General features: G+C 38.0%; 1 protein-coding gene across 1 annotated transcript in view; it reads left to right on the top strand.

Moving 5' to 3' along the window:
• The window catches only part of CTNNA3 (catenin alpha 3), a 1,292,302-nt gene that overhangs the window by 290,005 nt on the left and 978,260 nt on the right, over positions 1-24,037 (top strand). Inside the window, exon 7 of the mRNA XM_036336865.1 lies at positions 19,389-19,592. Coding sequence (XP_036192758.1) covers positions 19,389-19,592 — 204 coding nt within the window. The remainder of the gene's footprint in view (positions 1-19,388; positions 19,593-24,037) is intronic.

Here is a 24,037-nt window from a genome sequence, read left to right as displayed (position 1 = left end):
CAGGAGGGAGTCCCACAGATATTTCCCTGAAATTCTAATACTGTCTCAACAACCTTTGAAATGAATTCAGTTTCAGTCAAAGCTAGGCATGCCCAAGCTAGTGCAAATGCTTGAATTTTGTACATATTTTTATATCCAAGTTACAAATAGCTGCCGAGGCTGTCTGAACTAGGTAAAGCAGAATTTATTGAGCATTTAGCCTTTTAAAATGATTTTGTAAATTAAATGGTTGCTCTTCTCTTTATTTACAGGAAGCAGTATTGGTAAAAGATCCAAAGTAACCTTTGCTCTCTCTTGCTTCTGTAAATATAATACCTTAAAATAAATTGATGTAGTAAATACGCTGTTGGGAGGAAGTGTCATTACATGTTTATGGCGTGGAAATGTATCAGAGTGCTTACTCAACAAATACCACGCCGCATCTCCGTTTGCTCTTTCATACTGGCCCACACCTGGTTGTGGGGATGAAGCCTGAGATTTATTGGTGGAGAAAAATAGAAGTTGAATTAGAATACTTGGCAGGTTAAAGTGATTGATTTATTGGAAAGGCAAATATGAATTACAGGGTGTTCCTTCTGCATTTGTGACTGAGTGAGGGTTGAAAAATGTTAAATTATAGATTAACAGAATTCCCAAAATGTTTTTAAGCAAGAAACTTTGCCAGTGTAATTGCTTTGAAACTCCAAATCTATCAAGATATGCTTTCTCCTGTGGGGGAAAAAGCAGCTGTTGTAATCATGGTCCACAGAGTTATCCAGATCATCTTGTGAAAAAGAAGATAATGACAAAGGAGTTTTGTAGTGTTTTCTCATTTCCAAAGAGCTGTTATATTTATTTTTTATGTTTCTTTTTTATATATTCATTTATGTGTCATCATTCCTATATTTATTTATTTATTTTTAATCTTCACCCCAGGATATTTTTTCATTGATTTTTAGAAAGGGTGGGAGGGGGAGAGACAGAGAGAGAAACATCGATGTGAGAGAGACATAAGGATTGGTTGCCTCCTGCATGCACCTTGACCAGGCCCAGGGCCAGGGAGGAGCCTGCAACCAAGGTATGTGCCCTTAACCAGAAAAAACCTGGGACCCGTCAGTTCGCAGGCCGCTGCTCTATCCACTGAGCCACACCAACTAGGTCCCTATATTACTTTATTTACTATTGTATCTCCAACACCTAGAATAACGCTCTGCACATAGTAAGTGCTCTGTGAATGTTGCTGAGTAAATGAAGGAAGGAAAGAATAGATACAGGAATGCTACACGTCATTTTGTGATATTGGATCAAAGTGCATTTTCCCCTTACCCCTGTTGTTTTCCTCCTTTCTCCAACTGGCAGTGCATACACTTGTGGTAGGTGGCTCTACTTTACCTAACTTTTAACTGGGACATGAACTTATAGTGAGGTAAGCCACCAGAAACCTATCTAAATGATATGCTGCTCAGATTCTTTTTTGTGATAAGGGAACCCAAAGAGAGAACAATTCTCTTCTCTCAGTTGCCATCTAGCCTGAGTTTAGATGCCCTGCAACTGCCAAGATATGCTGCCCCTTGCTAAGAGTAATAATTTGCAGAGTACAGTCCTTACATTTTTATGTTTTCACCTGAAGGAGAAATGGGACCTGTACTAAACAGATTAGCATTTAGGACTGGAGAAGTACAGGCATCACTGATGTCGAGGAGCACTTCAAAGTGCTTTTCAAAAAATGGTTTGGTTTCTAGAAATACAGTAAAATAATATAACTAAAAATAATGGATCAAATATTTTTAAGAATATGGACAATCCAACAGGTGAATTAGGAAAACTTGAGGTCAGCCAGATAAGAAGAGAGCTGAAATCCAGGCTAGCAAGCCAGCGCCAGCATTGTGCTGGGAGGTGTGGGGAATTTCTTTTTCATTGAGGCCTGTGGCTTGGACTTGAAAGACCATGAACTGAGGGCAGAAGACAAGGGCTATATACTGCCATTAGGAAAGCCATATGAGATCCTTTCATAAAGGTGAGAATCCTTAAATTTTTCTTCCTCTTTGGATAAACAAGAGAGACACTGGCCCCTACAGTAGGAGATCGTAGGAAGACTTGGCTAGCTTAACCTTGACTTGGGTGGCTCAGAAAAAAAAAAGAATAGAAAACATCTTGGAAATTTTCTAACAGTAAATCTGTTTTTACCTGGACATTGGGTCAGGATTCATATCATCTATATGGCCTCTAAAACCCCAGCTTGAACATTTAAAGTTGTTCTGTCTTGGCAATACCTCCAAGTACCTGCCAGAAGTAAACACAGATTTTCTCCACACTTTACACCCAACTCACTAAAAATTCTCATGCAGGTCCAAGGGCAAATTAGGTGTTAATTTGCCCTTGGTAATTAATCACTTGAATAAGACTCACTTTTAGTAAGAGTGGAGATTACTGTTTCCCATTTAGATAGACTCTACCAGGGCGGGTCGTGAATCTTTTTTAAGAACCAGGCTCCCCAGGTGATCCTTCTTATGCCTGTTTCTTGTTGAGAACCGTTCATAGACTGTATAGTATTAGTAGCTACAGTGTGCTTTATAGCATTCATATAATGTCCTCGTAGTCATTGTAGGTCCTTATTAACAATTAGCACAATTGTTACTACTGGGGGAAGGAGAGGAAGGAGATGTAGGCTCTCCTTTAGTCCAAGAAAGTCTTTTGTTTTCCTGGAGCAGAGCTTCTTGTCCTTTGTGGCTGACATTAGCTTATGTAGGAGCCACTCTGGGATCTAATGTTACAACTCTCTCGGGCCTTTTAATCTGAAGTTCATGGGGATCCGTGTATAGAATCCAGGTGTCTGTGAACTTCAGTGGGAAAATACTAGATCTTTATTTCAAAATTCAATCTGAAATTTAGCATTTTGCTTAATTATTAATATAGGTGATAAACCACAGTATTGATGGCAACACCTAAGACTTTGTTACCAGTAGCAATTGCAGATATTTTCATACCACATTACAGGTGTGCAAAGTATCATTTCTGTTTGTTACTACTATGTTATTAGGTCCAGTGCTAGATCTTATTTCATGGATTAATATGACAAATTAAAAATATTTTTATAACCATTAATGGAATTGCCTTTTATTTTATGCGTTAGGATAAGTGCTTTTAGAAGAGGGTTTAGTTTTCACCAGACTGCCAGTGGGGTGCAGGACACAGTAAAAGTTGAGAACCCCAGTCTAATTAACTGGTGACTCCAGCCTGGGCCAGTTGCTGAGTCAATTATTTTCTGAGAGTGGGATATTGGCTTAAATGTCCTACCCTTTATTACTGAGCAGAAAGGATGTTCGATTGCTAAAGCCTCTGAACCTAGAGTTGTGTTAGATTTAGGTTTTCTTTTTAAGCCTTTTCCCTCCCTGTAAGTGGAATTTCTCTTGAGTATTACCATCAATTTGTTCTTTCTTTTCTTCCTCCCTCCCTCCCTTCTTCTGTTCTTCCTTACCCTTTATCTCTCGCACTTTCCTTCCTCATCACCTCTTAATTTGTTCTTTCAGTTTATTATTGAGAAGTTAATATATGTGCACATTTACAAATTTATATGATCCAATGACATCTAGTAATTTTAGGGAAATAAAACTAAAAGCAACATCTTCTGCCAATCCAGAAAATCTCTTCACAAAAGTAGAAGAGAAAGAAAAGTTTTATTATCAAGTCAGCATTAAACCAGAATGTGATATGAATCACAGGCAAACTGCTAAAGAGATAGCAGATATAGAAAGAAATATCCCCTTTTATATAGCTAAGCAGATAAAACCCAACACACATTCTCAAGATAAACAGTAAACAAGTAAAAGAAGTGGACCCGACAGTACCTTTTTGCATACAGTTCATCCTAAATTAACTTGGTAATTGGAATGACAATCTGTATAGTTAGGGCCTTTATTCATAGGAAATTAAACGTACTATATCTTTATGACAGAAGTAGGTTTGCAGCTTGGAGCCAGGTGCGCAGGGAAGTTAGGCTCTGATCCTTCCGTGGAAACTGGGAGATAGAAGCACTGTCTTCCTTGATGATTACATTTTATTTTATTTTATTTATTGATTTCAGAGAGAAAGGGAGAGGGAGAGAGAGATAGAAACTTCAATGATGAAAGAGAATCACTGATTGGCTGCCTTCTGCACACCGCCTACTGGGGATCGAGCCTGCAACCCTGGTATGTGTCCTTGACTGGAATCGAACCTGGGATCCTTCAATCCTCAGGCCGATGCTCTATCCACTGAGCCAAACCAACCAGGGTTGATGATTACATTTTAAAGAGATGGCGCCCAGGTCCTTGAGAACAACTTTCCTGGGTGGAAAAGCTGGCAAAAAGCTCCTTTGGCTTTTAAAAATATTTGCATACATTTCGAAGGCACAGAGTAAAAAAAAAATGATAATAACAAATTTTCTAAAAATAAATGATGAAAGAAAAGGGTGAGGGCAGCCTCTTTCCCTTTTTTCCCTAGATATCTTTTTTCCAGACTTATCTTTAGTTTCCCCCAGAAACAAGCACTTTTCATTGATTCTTTGTATATTATTTCAGAGGTGGTGTCTGTATATACTGAGGGATAAATTCCTAGCATAGTACCTGTTCTATGTTTGTTGAATCAGAAACATTTCGGGCTCTATTCTCAAGACTCTTATAATCTAGCAAGAAGCAATGAGGGAAGGCTTTATGGAGAGGGAAGTCTTGAAGGTGAGTCTTGAAGTATGGGAAGAACTGTGATAGGACATTTAATGACTTTTCAGTTATATAAAAGGGGTTTTATAAACTTGAATGCCTGAACAAAGATTTGCATTTGGGTGGGTACATGGGGACTCTTTAAAAAGATGATTTACCACCTGGAGAGTCCTTATCTTTTTATAGGGACTGACAGGAAAACTACAGGAACACATCATTAAGGATGAATAGCAGAACGGAATTGGGACTATCATGTCAGTTTGATTAATCCATAAATCAGTGTAAGAGCTTATAAATTCAGTTTTCTTATTTGTTGCATTTTTTCATAGTACTTATCTGGGAAAAAAATTACTTCCTTTTAACAAAAGCTTGTTTCCTTCTTAGGGAAATCCATTCCTAAATTCATTTTTTCCTCTTTTAAAGAGAGGGCTAATATTGTTCCTTCTCTGCAATAATGAAATTGGAATTCCTTGCTGATGCTCCTAAACACTGTACTGTGCTATCTGCAGCAGGAGAATGGTAGATAATCTGCTTTGAAAACCAAATTTGGAGGAACCACACTGAATGTCAAGCTCAGAAATGTGAACTTTATTAAGGGAGAAATATTTGATTAGGGAAAGGAGAAAATGAAATAGATGAGGTAGGAAGATTAACCAGTCATGTTGTGCGGAGTATTTTGCAAGTTTAGATGGATGGAAATAAGAAGAACCAAAGATTTCAGTAATATTTCCAGTAAGAGGTAAGAAGGACTAAAAGTAGGGTAGTTGAAGTGAAAGGAAAGAGATAGATATAAAAAAGGAAGAATTGCCCTAGCTGGTTTGGCTCAGTAGATAGAGTGTCAGCCTGCAGACTGGTTTGATTCCAGTCAAGGGCACATGCCCAGATTATGGGCTCCATCCCCAGTAGGGGGTGTGCAGGAGGCAGCCAATCAATGACTCTCTCATCATTGATGTTTCTATCTCTCTCTCCCTCTGCCTTCCTCTCTGAAATCAATAAAAATATAAAGAAAAATAAAAATAAAAAAGGAAGAATTAACAGTTGTAGTGATTATGAAGGGTGAGAAACGGGAGTGGCTCACAGTGGCTTAGACATCAAATGGACCTATGCTTGTGTTGACATAAAAAACATTCAAACCTCTAAAGAATTATTGTGAGTTTATTTGAGCCAAACTGTGGACAATTACCAGGAAGCAGAATCTCAACATATTGAGATACTGCTCCGGAGAATTGCAGTTTTTAACCTTGTTTTATACATTACAATCAAAGGAAGAGACGTGAGGGAGTTACATGAAATCCACTGGCGATAGATTAGGGAGGCTGGAGAAAGCAGAGAGGAAACCCTACGGGATTGGATAAAAAGTAAAATGATAGGCACACACTTCTTGTACTTAGGTGGGTGCAGGATAGTTAGCAGTCAACAATTAACATGATAACAATAACAATGAAGGCATTTGTGGTCTCTGTCCTGGAGCCCTGGTGCATTGGCTGTGGCCTGAGAGGTCTGGAAAAACGGAAGTTATAAGTTACCCTGACATTCCAGTGATATGTTACCATTCATGCAAAAGACAACAGACAGGCTTAGTTAAGGTAAAGACTGACTTTTGTCAGGGAAGAATCTAGCCTAGGACATGACTACCTGCCACACACTTTTAGTTAAAAAGTTTTAATCTCAGACCATGCTTTGTGGTTACTTTAGGTCTCTAGAGTTTGCAAGGCGGCCACACAGGCCTTCCTTGAGCTAGTCAGGTCAGCATGTGGCCCCTTTCCATCTACCCTTAGAAGAGTGGTGGTTTCTTACCCCCCGTAGGAAACGAACTGACTTGGAGAAGGACATTATGATACAAAGCGAGGGAAACAGCCAAAAAGAAATTACTATAAGCTTCTGAGCATTCAGATATAGTTTTGGGATTTTATGAGGGGAAATAATTTGAACACAAATATATATATATATATATATATATATATATATATATAATATATATATAATATATATATATATATTATATATATATATAATTGTGAAGTGAAATAAGCAATTTACTATTAACATAACTACTCCTTAAAGAGCATTAGTTAACATTCCAAGTCCAGAGGGTTTTCTAGCTGCTAGCTCTATTTAAGTAGAGATATCTATGGTTCCTTCTGAGAGCTGTAGATATGATTACTAATTGGATTATCACAAAACCTTTGGAAGGTTATATTTACTATGTAAAGGTGTCCATTCTGGCCACTTTGTCTCTGTCCCATGGAGCAAACTTTATATCTAGCACAGTCAATGTGTCGGACAAAGCACTGTGTAAAAATGGATTGGTGCTTATTTGAGAAATGTCCTAAGAATAAGCTGAAATCAAGAAAAGAGAAGTATCCCATGAGAGTTTTTAACCTATTTCTTACATTTAAAACATTTAGAAAAATATTTATTGGTGTTTAGTCATGTGAATTTCAGCTTTAATTTGGAGGAATTTGTTTTTGCTCTCATCAAAGTATGGAAGGATGAAAAATTTAGAGTTCTCTTTTTTTTTAAAAAAATATGTTTTTATTGATTTTAGAGAGAGAGAGAGAGGGAGAGAGAGATAGAAACATCCATGAGAGAGAAACATCATCAATCAGCTGCCTCCTGCACCTGGCCTTCAGAAATTGAGCCCACAACCTGGGCACGTGCCCTGACCGGGAATCGAACCAGTAACCTCTTGGTGCATGGTCCAATACTCAGCCACAGCTACAGCCACATCAGCTAGAGTTCTTAGGTTTTTTTTTTTTTAATCTATTTTATTGATTTTTTTACAGAGAGGAAGGGAGAGGGATAGAGAGTCAGAAACGTCGATGAGAGAGAAACATCGATCAGCTGCCTCCTGCACACCCTCTAACTGGGGATGTGCCTGCAGCCAAGGTACATGCCCTTGACCGGAATTGAACCTGGGACCCTTGAGTCCGCAAGCTGACGCTCTATCCACTGAGCCAAACGGGTTAGGGCTAGAGTTCTTAGTTTTAAAACACAATTTGATAAAATTTGGTTAGTGCCATGCCTTGCTCCTTAGGATGTTGATTACTGCTCTTTATGGAGAACCGTGTTCAGTGGCCGTGCTATTCCTAGAGTTTGGCACCTATAGCTTTTGTTAGTGGCTGGTGTTCACTGCCAAATTTGAGATTTAGGGTTGCCTAAATCCAACCATGGAGTCATCATCTCAGTGCTTTATTTTTTATTTTTTTTTCATTTTAGTATTTACAGTAGATTTGGAAAAGCAAGAGAGGTGGCGGGTGATTATATTTTGAAACTTTACTAAACTTTATCCTTTAATTAGAATTTCAAAGCATGTTTTCTAGTAATAGAGGGAGGAAGGCCAGGGGCTTGTGGGGGGAAAAAAAACACCCCCCACAATGTTTTAAAATCCTAAGCAGAAACTTTGGTTGAAGATACTGTTGATTGTGAAGAAAATATTGCCAGTGTATGAGTTTCTATAGTAAGTATGCTCAGTAGTTAAGGAATGGCAAAAATGTCTCATATTTTCTTCTACAAATCTGGGCTTTCTTCCTGGGCCTACAACTTGTGCCTAGCGCCCCATGGTTAGAAGGGTCTGGTGTTGGTTTCATTATCTGAAGTAGCTGTTTTTAATTCTGAATAGGTGTTAAACGAGGGGCCCTGTATTTCCATTTTGCATTGAGCCCTCACATCCTGTGGCTGGTCCTGCCCACATCCTTCGGCTACTTGCAGATTTCCTTGCACTCTCCTTAGTGCCCATCACCTAATCTCAGCTCACTTTTAATGTGTGAAATCCAAGAAAGAATTGCAATTAAAATAAAAACTGCTAATTTTGGTTGATTACGGACATATACATGGTTTGGACTAAGTGCAAATTATATGTTCACAAAATCCCAGCGTTGTAGCCAAAAATGGCCACTTGAAGTTAAATGAATAATATAGCAGGCAGTTTCCAAAAGAGCAGAGACCAGAAGCCCCAGAGCAAAGGGGAATAAATGAAAAGCAATGAACAGATATGAGGTGACTGCCAACACTCTCTCTGACTCTTCTCCAAGCCTACTATTAGCCAATCAAATGGCATATGTCACTTCCCGCAGATGGAAAAGCACCCTGAGCAAATGTGTACAGCACAGATGCATGGGTCTGTCAGGCAGCTGTGGGAGGTTATATTTGTTAAGCTGCCTGCCAGTAGCCATGAGCTTTGAAGAGAGGTAGTTGCATTGTGGGAGGTAGGTTAATCTTACTTGCTTCACATGGAAACCATGCTGTCTCTAATAGGCACAGTGGCTTCTTCAATGCCTTGAATGAATCTGACCATATTTTTCTTCTCACATTTCTATCTTAATCATCTGACTATTGGGCTAGTATATAAGGTGAGCCTTACAGAGAGGGAGGAAGGCCAGGGGCTTGTGGGAATGATGGTGATGGATGAGTCAGTGTAATAAACAGAGCCATCAGGTGAGTAACCCCAGAGACAGAGAGCATTGGTTAAGGTCAATTAACCTCTTGCTGAGAATAGATGAGACACATCATACAGAAGGCAGTGATAATAGACTTTTATTTGACATTTTCTAATATTAAAGAATTTTTAAGTCTGTATAGTCCTACTTTAAACATAGAGCTTAAAATATTGTAATTAGGTATAATGTGTATGGTGTTTATGTAACAGCTGTCATTGAATAGGTGAATGAAAAATGTATACATGACCCCGTTTTGATAGTCTGTAGACCCCCATTCACTGGCCCTCATCATGAATGGATTTGGAGATGCGATCGCCTTACCTTTAGCAAACAGCTAACCATTTAGCAGAGAGCCTCCTTGGGACCACCGATGTTTAGAGAATCACGTTCAGTGCTGATACAGGTGCTGTATTAACCGAGGACCCTGCCACTGGTGGAATTTTGTGCTTTTTGTGGGGAGCATAAAAATGCTTTACCTTTTAAAAAAAGTACCCCTAAATTGCGATGTTGGATGCTCTACTCTTTTCATCAATAGAAAGAATTTCCCATTTCCTTTTGTTGTTGTTGTTGTTAATCTTCACTGAGAATATTTTTTCCATTGATTTTTAGGGAGAGTGGAAGATATGGAGGGATGGGGTGGGGGAGAGTGAGAGAGCGAGAGAAAGAAAGAGACAGAGATAGAGAGAAAAAGAGAGAGAGAGAGAGAGAGAGAGAGAGAGAGAGAGAGAGAGAGAAAGAAAGGAACATCTATGTGAGAGAGACACATTGATTGGTTGACTCCCACATGTGTCCTTTACAGGGGCTGGGAATTGAATCTGCAACCCAGGTATGTGCCCTTGACGGGAATTGAACCCTTGACCCTTGGGTCACGGGCCAACGCTCTAACCACTTAGCAACACCATCCAGGGCTCCCGTTTCCTTTTGATTCATGTAGTTCCCGAGGATATTTTGAAAGTTCCACACTCTCCCCCACCCCAATACCCGCCAGCTCTTCAAATAAGGAAATAGCAGGCATGGCTGCATTGAAGTTAAATTGAAAACCCTTTAATTCTAATAATTTCTCCTCCAGAATACAGAGAAGCAATCCTGTTTACTTCTAACCTAAATTAGTTTCATTGGCACCTGATTCTCCCCTCCCATTAGCTGTCCTGATATGTACCCCTGCTAGTTTCTCTGGATGAGACACTCCTTCCAAGCTCTAATCTTGGCCTGCGTATTCAATTACATTTCCCTCTGATTGCAAGGAAAAGGGACAATGAGTCCTCACCACAGTTTTGCTTGGCAGTCATAAGGGAAAACTAGTGTTTTATGGCACCCTGATTAGAAAAGTCTGGAGTCCAGCGATGGAATTTTCCTTCATGGCATTATGTATTGATTAAGGTATATAGTTTATGCTCTTTAATTGCATATCACATTGCATAAGATCAATATCTAATTGAAAAACTCCGGTTATGTAGATGCATTCTTTTAACATTAATTTTATTTTTAATATTGTTCTGCACGCACTTACCAAAGCTATGAGACTGCTGTAACGTTCAGAAAGGTATGTGTTAAGCATCTGCAGGTTATAAAATTAAAAAAAAAAAAACAGTTGCCTCTTAACATCTAAAATGATAAAAGCTGGATTTTGGAGGCTGCATTTTAAAGTACTTTTGTAATAATTCCCTTATCACCTAAAAGTTCTGCTGAATCATGATTGCCAGTGTGCACGGCAGGAGAGCTTCACAAAACCGCTGCTGCTTCTCACTTCTCTCTACTCTTTCTTCTCACTTTCTCTACTGTTTCTCTCCATTCCTCTCAGTCCCCTCCTCAACTTTCCTCCCCATCCTTCCCTCTTCCCCTTTACCTTCTTTGCATTTCCTTCCATTTCCTCTCCCCTCTCCTCCTCCTTCTTGTCTTTTATATGTTCTTGTTCCTTAATAAAATAAAAAAATCTAAATCAGGTGGATTAAGCACCAAGGGAAAAAGTAAGGCCCTTGGTAAAAATCCGCAGAAGATCAAATAATAGCAGAAGGAGCGCTCTTGGTTTAACATTTTCCTGACCAATTTTTGAGGATGTCATTATATAACCAACAAAGTAAAAATACCGGAACAGTGGTAAGTGCATAATTCATTAGTTGTTTCTACAGGTATTCTTAATTTGGAAAGAACATTAAGCCAGAGTCTGACCTTTCCAAGTACACATCTGTTAGGAACAGCACCAGCAATACCCGAAAATGAAAACAGGAGAAGGATATCAAGGGGAGCATAATGGATTAAACCGTGGACTAGTGAATGCTGTCTTTGACCGTCCTTCCCATCATTCCTTTCAGAATTCGTTTTTCTCAGGTTATCTGATCCCTTTTCTCCCACCGATTCCCAGTATCTGCATCCTAGCCACCCAAGACTGGCTTCCCAACCTTCCACATAGTGATTCATATTCTCTGGAGCTGCCTCTCTCTCTTTTAATTCATTCCCAGCTGGTCATCAGGGGAAGAACCCCATAAAGTAAGGCCTTACTGACCAACGGCATTAAATTCTATCCTACCCCAGTGCTTTCTCCAAAGATACCCGTTTAGGAAAATAGTGCTTTTAATCTCAATCAACCAACCACTTTTGGTATAGATATAGGCCCCTTTGGTGGGTTTATTTTGTAGGGGAGTTTTTCTAAGCAACAAATGACAGTAGAGAGATATTGGGTTCTTTCTCCTAAACGTAGGGGCCATCACTACCTTTTATCTAGTAAAATGCTGCTAAGAGGCTATCATAACAAAAAGAATCTTATGTTATGGAAAATAAAATGAAAAGCAGTTTCCAAAGCTGTGATGTGTAATATAATAGCCAGTTGTCTCATGTAGCTATTTGAATTTAAGGTTAAATAAATCGTAATGAAGTAAATTTAAAAATTCAGTTCCTCAGTTGTATTAGCCACACGTTAAGTATTTAATAGTTACGTGAAGCTAGTATTGGCCATTGTAGATACAGAGCATTTTCATCATCAGAAAGTTCTTTTGCACAGTACCCTAGAGTATACTGCCAATACAATTTTTATCCCAATTTCTTATCAAGACTGTGGTCTTTATAAAGAATCTAAAATGATTATTTTGTGGCACTTACAGGTGAATACATTCTAAAGATAGATTTTCAAACACAATGACTAGAGCAGTGGTTCTCAACCGTGGCTGCACATTAGAGTCACCTGGGAATCTTTTAAAAATCCTGATTTCTGGGCCTCATCCTCCGGAGATTCTGTTTCTTTGTTACTAATGTTGTGGCCCCACCCCATAACAAAGAAACAGAATCTCCGGAGGATGAGGCCCAGAAATCAGGATTTTAAAAAGATTCCCAGGTGATTCTAATGTGCAGCCAAGGTTGAGAACCACTGGACTAGAGCAAAGTTATTTTTTTCTTTAACCCCAGTTAACTAGAAAATTACTTAGAAACATTTGAGATAACTTATTTCTAACTATGTATTCAACTCCAGGAAAAGAGCAGATTCTTAATCCTTCTCATGCCAAGAATATCTTTGTTGGTTGTAACTACAAAATATTCAGAATATCATCTCTACAATCTTTGAATAGTAGCACTCTAGCAAACAGAGGAAGGAGGCAGGGAGCACAGAAAGAGCACCTGAAGGGTGCTGTTATTAAGAAATTGTTACCACCTAGCGCTCATCATTTTTCAGATGCAACTGTGAGAGTTTACAGTTATTAGGCATGGCTGTGCTGCATTAGCTACTCTTGTCTTCTGTGCTCTACCATTTACAGTCCTTATGAATCCAGGGCTTGTACTTAGCCTGCTATTTCTCCCAAAGGATATAATTATAGACAGAAGTAAAGGTAGAATGAAATGAAAATAGAACACAAATGGGGTTACTTATTTTTTCCAATTGTCCTATTTGTATCTCTTCTTCCCATTGCCAATGAGTTGTTTTCTGGGAGAACTCCACAGGCATACGCGCTGACATAAACCTTGGAAATGGCAGGCACTATTCAAATGTTTCTTTAAATTTTGCAGATTTATATTCAATTAGGTTTACAATCAGTGAAATGCATGGACATAGAAGGCGGGACATACATGATATTACTTACTGAGAGAATTACGAATATGAGAGTGTATGCTTTATTTTTGTGATGTTATTGTCTATAAAAATTATCTATATTTTCTCTAAATTCATTCATTTTAGGATTTTTTACACATGGTTTGCAAATGGACCATGAGCAGAGATAAAACAAACATGTAAACAGGTAGATAATAACAAAAACTAAACTTGCTCCTTAATTAAACTATATTTATTGCCTTAGTTAGCAATATTCTTCTGGTAAGAAGATCTATTGAGATTCATTCAATATTATATTTAATATTACAACAAAATAATCATCCTCCTGGAAATGTTTATGTTACAATTCTTTTAAACAGAGATTTTGAAATTAGAAGAATTCTTAAAAGTTTATTTTATTTCTTATATAACCAGATAATAACAATTCATGATGTAGTGCTATGCATAGATCAAATTGCTGAACTCTGAAGGAAGTATGCCCAGGAGAAAGGTTACTATCTCTGATGAAATAGATTGATATTTTTATTGGTGTCCTGGTATAACCACTATCATAATATTCAGTGGGTATTTGAATGTTCTATAACTATTATTTAGGAAAAAATTTTTTAAGGGAAACTGCATATCCAATTTATTTTATAAGTATATTGAATGTGTTTCTAAGATACTTTATATTTTTCTGTTATATTAATTAATACATAACAGAATGTGAGTTATATACATTTTGACAATATAGCTGAATATGTAGTTAACTTTTTTTGTAAATCACACTAATTTACCAAAATAGCACAAATAATGTGTTGATCATCTGGCTAATTTATAGTTTATTGCCCACATTTTTCCTTCTTTTATATATTTTTTTATACCTAAAGCTTCTATTCTTTAGTTTATTTAAGTGGAAATGCATTAAAATAAGGGATATACTAGACAAAGGAGAGCCTGTGAGTTCTCTCAGTAGCATTTTCTGTTCATAATCTAAGGAGAAATTTTGTTCCATTTTTTATCACTCACTCTGAAGATTGATAATGTGGTTGCTTGAGAAACCCATTTCTGCTATGTGGTTATTATTTTTGCTGCTCGCAACTTGAGGCGTAGCATGTATTTTTGTGAAGAATGTTGGTACTTGATTATAATTATAGCTACATCTCTTTTGATAGGCAATTTCACTTTGGAGAATAGGTGTAAGATTTTTTGTGTTTTGAATGTAAATCGGATCAGTCTCATCATAGAATATAAAGTGTGTGAATGATAAGTAAGATTTATTACATCATGTTTATTAAAACACAGAAAACTATTTCCAACCATATTGATTTTCTGCTTCAGCTTGTTTAAGATATATTTTTTTAACTTCTTACATGTTCTGATCAGGCATGGCCAAAGCCTTGTTCACAATCTGAAGTATTTTATATCATAACTAGAGGCCTGGTGCACGAAATTCGTACACTGGGTCTGGGGGGGTGGGGGGTCCCCTCAGCCCGGCCTATGCCCTCTTGCAGTCTGGAAGGCCTCAGGAAATGTTCGACTGATGGCTTAGGGAGCGGGCCTAAGTTGGCAGTTGGACATCCTTAGCGCTCCCATGTAAGCTGGAGAGGCTCCTGCCATTGCAGCTGCGCTCGCCAGCTATGAGCCTGGCTTCTGGCTGAGCGGAACTCCCGCTGTGGGAGCGCACTGGCCACCAGGGGGCAGCTCCTGTGTTGATCATCTGCCCCCTGGTGGTCAGTGCACGTCATAGCAATTGGTTTATCTGCCTTAGCATATCATTAGTATATTACACTTTGATTGGTTGAACGGACAACTGGACAGCCAGGCACTTAGCATATTAGGCTATTATTATATAGGACTAGAATCCCGATGCATGAAATTACTGCAAGAGTAGGACTTCCTTCCCCCGGCTGCCGGCACCGGCTTCCCTCTGACACCCAGGACCTGGGCATCCCTACGGCTGCCAGCAAGTACCCGGTACCCCGGCTTTCCTCCAGTCACCAGCAGGCACCCGGGACCTGGGTTTCCCTCACAGAGGGAGGCCCTGCTCACCCGCCACAGCCCACTGGTCAGTGGCCTGGGCCTCTCTCTTTGGGGTGATTGTGGAGCCCCCCGATTGATTGCCCTGCAGGCCGGTGGCCTGAGCCTCCCTCTGCGGAACGATCATGGGGTGATGGCCGGGCCTCCAACCAATCACATTGCACCCACCTTGGCTGGCCTGGCGCCAGTGGGTGTCATAGCGTGGTCCCGGGTGGTCGTCCAGGTCGTCCGGATGGTCATTCCGCTGTTCGGTTTGTTTGAACCAGCATCAATACAAACATATGTGTAATGCATTTCATGTAATGTTATCGTAGCTACAATGTAACTAGGTAATAGGAATTTTCCTGCTCTATTGTGCTTTTATGGGACCACCATTGTATATGTGGTTTATCATTGACTAAAGCACTGAAGCATCTTTATGCAACATATGACTATATACTTTTTTTTTTTTTTGGATTGTGTCCCATAAGTCCAGTAGGCTTTTTTTACTTGAAATTTTTTGTATGCCTCTGACTACATAACTCAAATTATCTGTCATTAAGTTCGTTGGTTCTTGCTTTTGAATGTTCTAGTCTGTTGTTGAACCTCTCTAGTGGATTTGCAGTTCAGTCATTGTATTATTCTGCTCCAGCATTTCTGTTTGGTTCTTTTTATGATTCCTGTCTCTTGGTTAAACTTCTTATTTGTACATGTATTGTTTTCCTGATTTAGTTGAGTTGTGTATCTCTGTTCTCTCTCTTTTTTTATTGATTTTTTTACAGAGAGGAAGGGAGAGGGATAGAGAGTTAGAAACATCAATGAGAGAGAAACATCGTTCAGCTGCCTCCTGCATACCCCCCTACTGGGAATGTGCCTGCAACCAAGGTACATGTCCTTGACCAGAATCGAACCCGGGACCCTTCAGTCTGCAGGCCGATGCTCTATCCACTGAGCCAAACTAGTTAGGGCTCTCTGTTTTCTCTTTTCTCACTAAACTTTTTAAAAATGAATTTTGAATTATTTTGATTTTTCCAAGGCAATTATTAAATCTGCATTTCTTTGGGAACAGCTACTGGAGTTTGTTTTGTTTCTTTGGTGATATCATATTTCCTTGATTCTTCAGGTCCTTTGAAACCTGACACTGTTATATTTACATTTGAAGAAGCAGTCACTTCCTCAACTCTTTCCTAACTAGCTTCAGGGAGCCAAGCTAGAGATACTTTAGTCTCTCAGATGTTTTTTTTCTATCAATGCTGCTGCCCCATTCCTCTTGTTCCCCTTGAGGGGGAAATCTTAGACTGTGTGCCTTCTCTTGATACCACAAACCCAGGCTGGGTGCTGGGAGCCTCCTACTAATTTCCCCTAGGGTAATGCCCTGAAGTGTTTAATGTTGTGTACTCTCTGCCAATCTAAAAGATCCAGCTGGATGCTAGTATTTATATGCTGTCTGTGGAACTTGAGTACATCATCTGCAGGGGATTATGGGGTTGGCTACAGCAGGGTGTGGTGCATGAAGTGCTGGGGGTGTACACCACCTACTTGTAGAGTCTTCAGTTAGGGGTCCTACTGGATTTGATGATGGGGCTCTTGCTGGAATCTGCTATACAATTAGTAGGATCTGCTGCTGGTTGAGATCCATGTATTGGTTGCTGTGAGCTTCTACCCTTTTCTCTGCTCTTCCCTATCCTAAAATTATTCAGCTGTTCCAGTCCTCTCAATGTTATGGGTGAGAAGAGATGGAAATGGGCTTCTTGGGCAGCATCCCACAAGTCTGGGGAAGAGGAGTGCTCACTTTGCCCTCACTTTCTCCCATGGGGAAATACTGGCCACCACAGTCTCTTTTGGCCTTGGAAGAGGGATGACTGTTCTTATCCTTGTCAGTGCTTCTATTCTTTTATTTATTTTTTGCTCCACTGGTGTGCAGGAACCTCTCAGCTATACTCCCAGGCTTTCTTAAAGGCATTCTCATTCATAAGTCATTGTGAAACCCGGTTTCTGTGGGGGTATGAGGTATGGATATTCTTATTTCATCATCTTACTGAAGGCCTTAAGAGATAGTTATTAATTTCAGCAGGTCTCAAACACCCAGTGGTATTTCATAGGACATTCAAGTTACTTTTAAAAAAACATACCTTTTTATTGATTTGATGACAAGGTTAGTGAAAACTGTTATTGAATGGGAATAGGAGGACAGTAGTCAAAGAGGAATCAAGAGGCATGTGTGGGGGTGTCAGATGTCAGAGCAGGCCATGGTTTCAGTGCAGATGAGCCTGGAAAATCTTAAATGTCATGCAAGTGAAAATCCAAAGGCTAGAGAGTTTGAGGAATGGCCCTATAGAGCAGGAAATGATATGACTTAATCCTAGAAGAGAGTCTGTTTTCTGACATAAAATCATGTCCTGAAATTACTAGTTTCTTCTTGCAGTTATTATAGGTGAGCAGATTTGAAGTTTAATTAACTTTTTGTATCATTACAATGCTGGAGACATGTTAACTGTTCCTGTCACTTCTGATTGCATTTGAGCAATCAAAGCAATTCTGTTGCCCTCAGTGTCTTTTCTTAGTGATGATATCACAGTGGAGACATTTTCAAACAAGATTTTAATTGGATTAATTATTGTTATGGACATTGGAGTGGAATGTGTGTACTAAGTTAGTGAGCCAAAGGAAGATACGGTAAAAATGACACGTGAAATAAGGAGGTAGATTTAAATGTAAGTGAATCCTTGACTGATGGCCAAGCCCATAGTTGGATTATTGTCTCATCTAAAAGATTATGCATTGGATAACAAAAATATTAAATCTGGCATTTGTAAACTTTATTTCCTTTTTGAAACTAAACTGAGTTTAGTTTGAATAGAAACTGAGTTTATATTTTATATTCTATAATATGTGAACATTACGTAGTACTAATATTTTTTTTCTTATTGCTTTAAAATTATTTCTGTTTCTGTAATAATTTTCTCCTCCTAGCCTGTTCCTGGAATTATAGCTTTTAAAATTTAATCCTGACTACTTTTGATTCCCAGATATTTATCATAATGTAATATAGTGCAATGATCAATTTAAGATTTTATACACACACATACACAATATACATAGAACTCTCTCTACATATGTGTATATTTAAAATGTAATTATATGATTATATACTCTAAATATCAATGATGTTTATTGTGTGTGTATAGACTTATACATGCACACACATTTGAAATCTTCATTGTCAACTATATACTAGTATTTGAAGATTATTATATGTATCCATTTTATGTTAAGGATTTTTCATAGAGCTTTTATTCGATACTAACTCTTTCTCTAATTGCCACATTATGCCTAAACTTTGGAAAAGCTTCCTCTCTGTTTTAATAAAGAATCCCTAGACCCTCACACCTTTCATCTTTTCTTCAGAGACTATAGATTATCTTGACTTCTTTTGCTTGGAGACTTATATCTAATGGAAACCTTAAAAATACCATGCCAATTTTCAATAGTAGGAATAGCTGGAAGTTATAATAGATCAACAGAAAGATGGAGTCTTACTTTTTCAATAAATAATTACAATTCAAAATTCTTTTTGATATGTTAGTGTTAAAGTTAATTAGAGTGTATGATTTATAGTAAGGTGTAATGACATGAATATTGAATTAGATATTATTAGACCTGGATATTTGTCTGAACTTTACCATTATTTTCTCAGTGACCTTGGGTGAAACAGTCTTAGTCATTTATCATCAATTTAACAATATCTTTGCTGCCCACTTCTTTATAGTGTTGTCAGGGTTTGATTATATATGTGAAAATATTATGTGAACAATGAAGTTCTATTTAAAGGTGAGTATTGTAAATAATAATGTGCCACGCACTGTATCAAGCATTCACATTGTTCTTACAAAATGAGGCACACAATGTTAATATTAAAACTTTACAGATCATGAAGGTGAGGCTCAGAGTACCTAAGACCCCTGAGTTAGCTCACACTGTTGATGAGCGGGAAAGGCAAGATTTGAACACAGATCTGTCTGATATTAGAACCAGTGCTCATAATTGTACAGTTTTTGTCACTCCCCTGAAGAATTATTGCCACATAGAATTATGCGTAAACTGAGGGAGGCAGTAAAAATGCAATTTTCTTTATTACCACATCTGACTTCTGAAGCTGAAACCAAAATGATATTTATTTTTCTTAAAAATAGGATGTTATGAAGTTCTAACCATCCAAATGTGTTTTGCCTTTAGAATTTAATTGTCTTGGATCCACTGACAGTGACTGAGGAGGAAATCAGACCATCCCTAGAGCAACGCCTTGAAGCCATCATCAGCGGGGCTGCTCTGTTGGCCGACTCTTCCTGCACGAGGGATTTCCATCGGGAGCGGATCATCGCAGAGTGCAACGCCATTCGCCAGGCTCTGCAGGACCTGCTTTCCGAGTACATGAACAACGTGAGTAACTGTTTCCCCCATTCTGTACATCGGGTATGTGCCGAGTTTCTCTGTAGAACATGTGATAAATGATAAATAAGTGTGTGATTTTCCACAGGTTGGCTTGCTGAGTGGGTTCTGCTCAGGGTGCTCACAGGGTGTAGCGGCGAGATTGGATTTTCTAGGGATGGAATCTAACCAGAAGGTTGTTGACATTTGATTGCTTTGTTTGAAATAGTAACTAAATATTAGTTGAAGAAGGGATTCAGGACTGGAGAAGGGAACGTGGAGCTGTCCATCAATTTAAAGGATAAAAAGGTTAAGAAAAGGACCATCTTCTCAGACTGAAGTTGGTGAATATCAAAGTCAGAATTTAGATAGTATCGGATGAAGTCATTGTTGCGGGGATCGGGGACCATTTTTTGAAGATGTAAAAGAGCTCATTTAGTTCGGATGGCTCGTAACCCTTTTCAAATGTTACGAGTTGTGGCAGTTTTAACTATCTTTTAGGAATATTAGGAATGCTGTCTAAATTTAGACAAATGCACAAATGTTTCAAGGTCCTTTTGCTTTCAGATTTTATGTATTCATATATTATATATTCATTCCATATATATATATTTTACATCCATCTGTGGAGTCTTACATTCAAATCTTAGTGCCATTTTTAAAATGAAGGAAGTCTTCATTGTCAACTGTGTATTGATCATGAAGCCTTTTTACATAGAAGAGCTCAACAAAATGAAAGGTTTATAATTGGAATGTTTTGTTGATCTGCCTTATCATAAATGGAATAAAAATAGTTTCAAAACATCACTTTTTGAATGTGAAACTGAAGAATTGGGATTGTTCAGTATAAGTAATTTATTTGAAGAGTTGGTATGTGCTAAAATTAGTGAGTTTTAAGGACTTTTCAGAATGCTTGATATAGCTCCTTGTTCTTAATATTTGATGACTTTGGCACCTGACCAACAATCTCTTGTTTGTCTAGAAATCAGAGTTGTAAAGTACATTATGTTAATAAGAACATTTAATAGTGTCATGTCCTGCTTCTTAAGCTAGAATAGCCCCATTTTTAACATACAATATATTCTTAAAGGTTCTTTAAGGGAATGCATCCTTTATAAAAAACTCAGAAGGTTATATTGTATTGGAATTTCTTCTCTCCTGATCTGTGTACTTGTACATTATATTCACCTTTATAGACCAAAATAGCCTGAAGTTACATATAAACTTATTTTATACATAAATATATAAAATTATAGATATAATTATTTTACCACATATAGATTAAGTTATTTTATTCTTTTAGATACAAACACAAACAGATGCACATGCACATACTCATACACATATATAGACAAGGATGGCTACATAATTGTAGAGCCCAGTGCAAAACTGAAAATGCAAAGCCTGTTCAAAAGCGGGGTTGGAGTGAGGGGGTGGGAGCACCTTTTTCCTTTATTCACAGTCTCAGTTGACATGAGAAAGTTATTTTTATTTGCTATTTAGTGTTAAGTTCTCTAGAGCATAGGGATACTTGTGGGAGCATGCAGACCCTACAGGTGTTTGTGTACTTGACCTATAACCCCAACCCACCCTGACTGTGCCAAGGACCCTACCAGGAGTGAATGGTGGCAGCAATCACTGGGTGGGAGAATAGGCTGAGGACCTCTGCCTGCATGTGAGTCTAGGGTACATGCTTCATTGCCCCATGGGACTTTGCTTAATACACAACTTCAAAGGTAAAGGTGTTAAGAATATGAACACTGTGGTAGCAGAACATTAAAAACCAAAGGACGTGTGTACATGCATACAAGCATAACCAATGGACACAAACAATAGGGGGGCGAGGGCCTGTATTGGGGGGACAGGAGCTGGCTGGGAGAGGTCAATGGGGGAAAAAGGAGACATATATATATATAATATATATATAATACTTTCAACAATAAAGAATTTTTAAAAAAGCCAACGTAGGCCTTTTTGAGCAGAGGGCTCTGTTCACAGCCCCCTGAAGCTGGTTCTGTACATAATAAACATACGTCACACAAAAATAGCAGTGGTTTTATGGTTTCTTCCACTTTGGCTTACAAACTATTTGGGTTGAAAACTATTCATACCAAAGGTGAAGTTATGGGAGCATTCTGCCTAGGGTGCAATCATGAAGAAGGTACAATGTTTCTAGAAATTTATAAAACCAACTAAAAGTCAGTCTGCTTTATATTATCACCATGTACCACCAATTCTAAATGTCACTGGTAAAATGTTTTCCACATAATTCTTCTAAATTCTAAGCAATTGGCTATAGTTGTTGTTTTAATAATATGTGTATATAATTCAAATTAGCACACTTTAATGACTATCCTTTAATAAACAGTATAGTCTTTTTGCACTGAAACAGCAGATTCAAAATTGACAGGGATGACACAATGATTACAAAGACAAAGAACTGGAGTTTCTTTAATTCTGTTATTTTATGTGATCACGGAGGTTTGTTTTTAATTTAAAAATTATAATCATGGAACTGAATTCTGAAGGATAATATTTTTGTTAGGTAAGTGTAAGTTTCATTCATGAAATATTTCATTGAATTTGAGTTATAACTTTGAAATGTATTCTCTTTTTGAAAATTGTCTATCGCTTTAAAGTTAAAGAAAAATTAGGAAAATAATGATTATTTGAGATTATTATGGAAGTGTAGTTTTGTTATGTAGAGGAGAGAGATGTTTAAAAAGGATGGACTCCCGGTATCAAATATGCCAAGTAAGGTACTGAAAATAGGTTTGCACTTTTCTATGTCTTCTTGCTCTTTTACTTATTGAGGATTTAATCTCATGTTCAGTTTCAAGGAGTCAAGTACACAAAACTTATGTTACTAATATCTTTCTGTTAGATATTTTCATTTTAAAACAAGGTAAGTTCTGTGTTAGAAGAGTGAAGTGGAAAGCGACTTTTTTTGTTTATAATAAATAACGCAGATGAAAGGTAAGTAGCTTTTTTTAAAGCTTGTCCAGATCATTATCTCAATTTTATCATTTTTAAGGGCAAACTTAATTGTATAAACCCAAATATTTCTTGGTTATTTAGTTGATTAAATTGCATTACTATTTATACTTGATGGTGGTTGTTTTCTTCTTTCTTCCTCCTTCCCCCATGTTTTCTCTTCTCCCCTCTGGCAAAGAAGGGCAAACACCCCGGCAATATCTCTCTCATGCCATTTCCCCCTCTAGAGCTCTTATCCCAGATGGGATTCCTCTGTTTGCTTGTCTGCCTGCTCCACTAGCCAGGAGCCCTAGGAGAGTGGGGACTGTGTTCCTGGTGCTTAGCATAGCAGGTGCTCAGTAATTATCATTGGGATACAGGTAAATGGAATTTAGTGCTTGCTGCTCCTCAGTCTTTTAAATTAAAACGACCACATGCCTGAAGCAATTAATTTGAAGTTTATTTACTGTATTTATATGATAAGTGTGGAGAAAACATGGAGGGAGGGTTCATGGTGAGAACAGGAACAGAAGAGAGGAAAGAGCAGAGTTGAGGGGATGTTCTTTGGGTGACCTAAGAATACTTATATATGCCTTTCTCTTAGAGCAAATGTCAAATACTTGTTGAGGAAGGCATTTTTTTCCCTTTGGAAAGAAAAGACATTGTGTGTGTGATGAATTGTTCTGATGATTTGTTCTGATGTTGGTGTAGAAGTCAGAGTGGGAGGAGCTAAATTTATGGTGGTCCACGGGGTCAGATGCCCATTCATTCACACATCATGGAAACATTTCATTGATGAGTACAACCTATTCATTATAAAAAAAAATAAACTTACAGTACTATGAAAAAGCACTCCAAAAGCAATGTAATAGTTTCTTTTCATGTAAAAATGCAGAATTTTACGCCTAATACTAGTGCCTGACTGAGCTAATGAATATTAGAATTAAAAGCAAGAACCAATCTGGAAAACTGTGGAATAAGTGATCAGAACATATTTCCAGGTTTATTTTTACTCTTGGTTTATATCACAAAAGATGTTCCCCTATCACTGTTTCATCATCTTTAATGAAAGGAAATGTACTTTCCTGGGGTACTACCTGAACTCAGACTTTCTCGGTTCTCTCAAAGATTTTAGGACAGCTCCTGTACTTAAGTCCTCAGCTTCCTAATTTAAGGAATATTGTTTCTCTTTTGTTGGACCTGGTTTGCTTTTCCAATTAGCAGCTTTTGTAATTGAGCTATACCGATAGAGTAACTACTTGATGATAATTCAGCTACAATAAAGATAATCATAAACACTTAAAGCAGGAATAATACTCATCAAAATCTGTAGATCTCTTATGTGAATGTGGTTTCAAGGCTTCAAATTTTGCAGGTGTAAGGAGCCCAGAGAAGTGGGAAATAAATGCAATTTGTGTTTTTTTCAGACTCAATTCACATGACCAGTTTGAGTATAACTTTACCTCCTTAAACAGATCAGTAAG

The sequence above is a fragment of the Myotis myotis genome, unplaced genomic scaffold (genome assembly GCF_014108235.1).
Source record: "Myotis myotis isolate mMyoMyo1 unplaced genomic scaffold, mMyoMyo1.p scaffold_m19_p_15, whole genome shotgun sequence".
In the NCBI taxonomy this organism is placed as follows: domain Eukaryota; kingdom Metazoa; phylum Chordata; class Mammalia; order Chiroptera; family Vespertilionidae; genus Myotis; species Myotis myotis.
The sequence above is the reverse complement of the archived record's forward strand: the minus strand, read 5'-3'. Positions and strand labels throughout refer to the sequence as shown.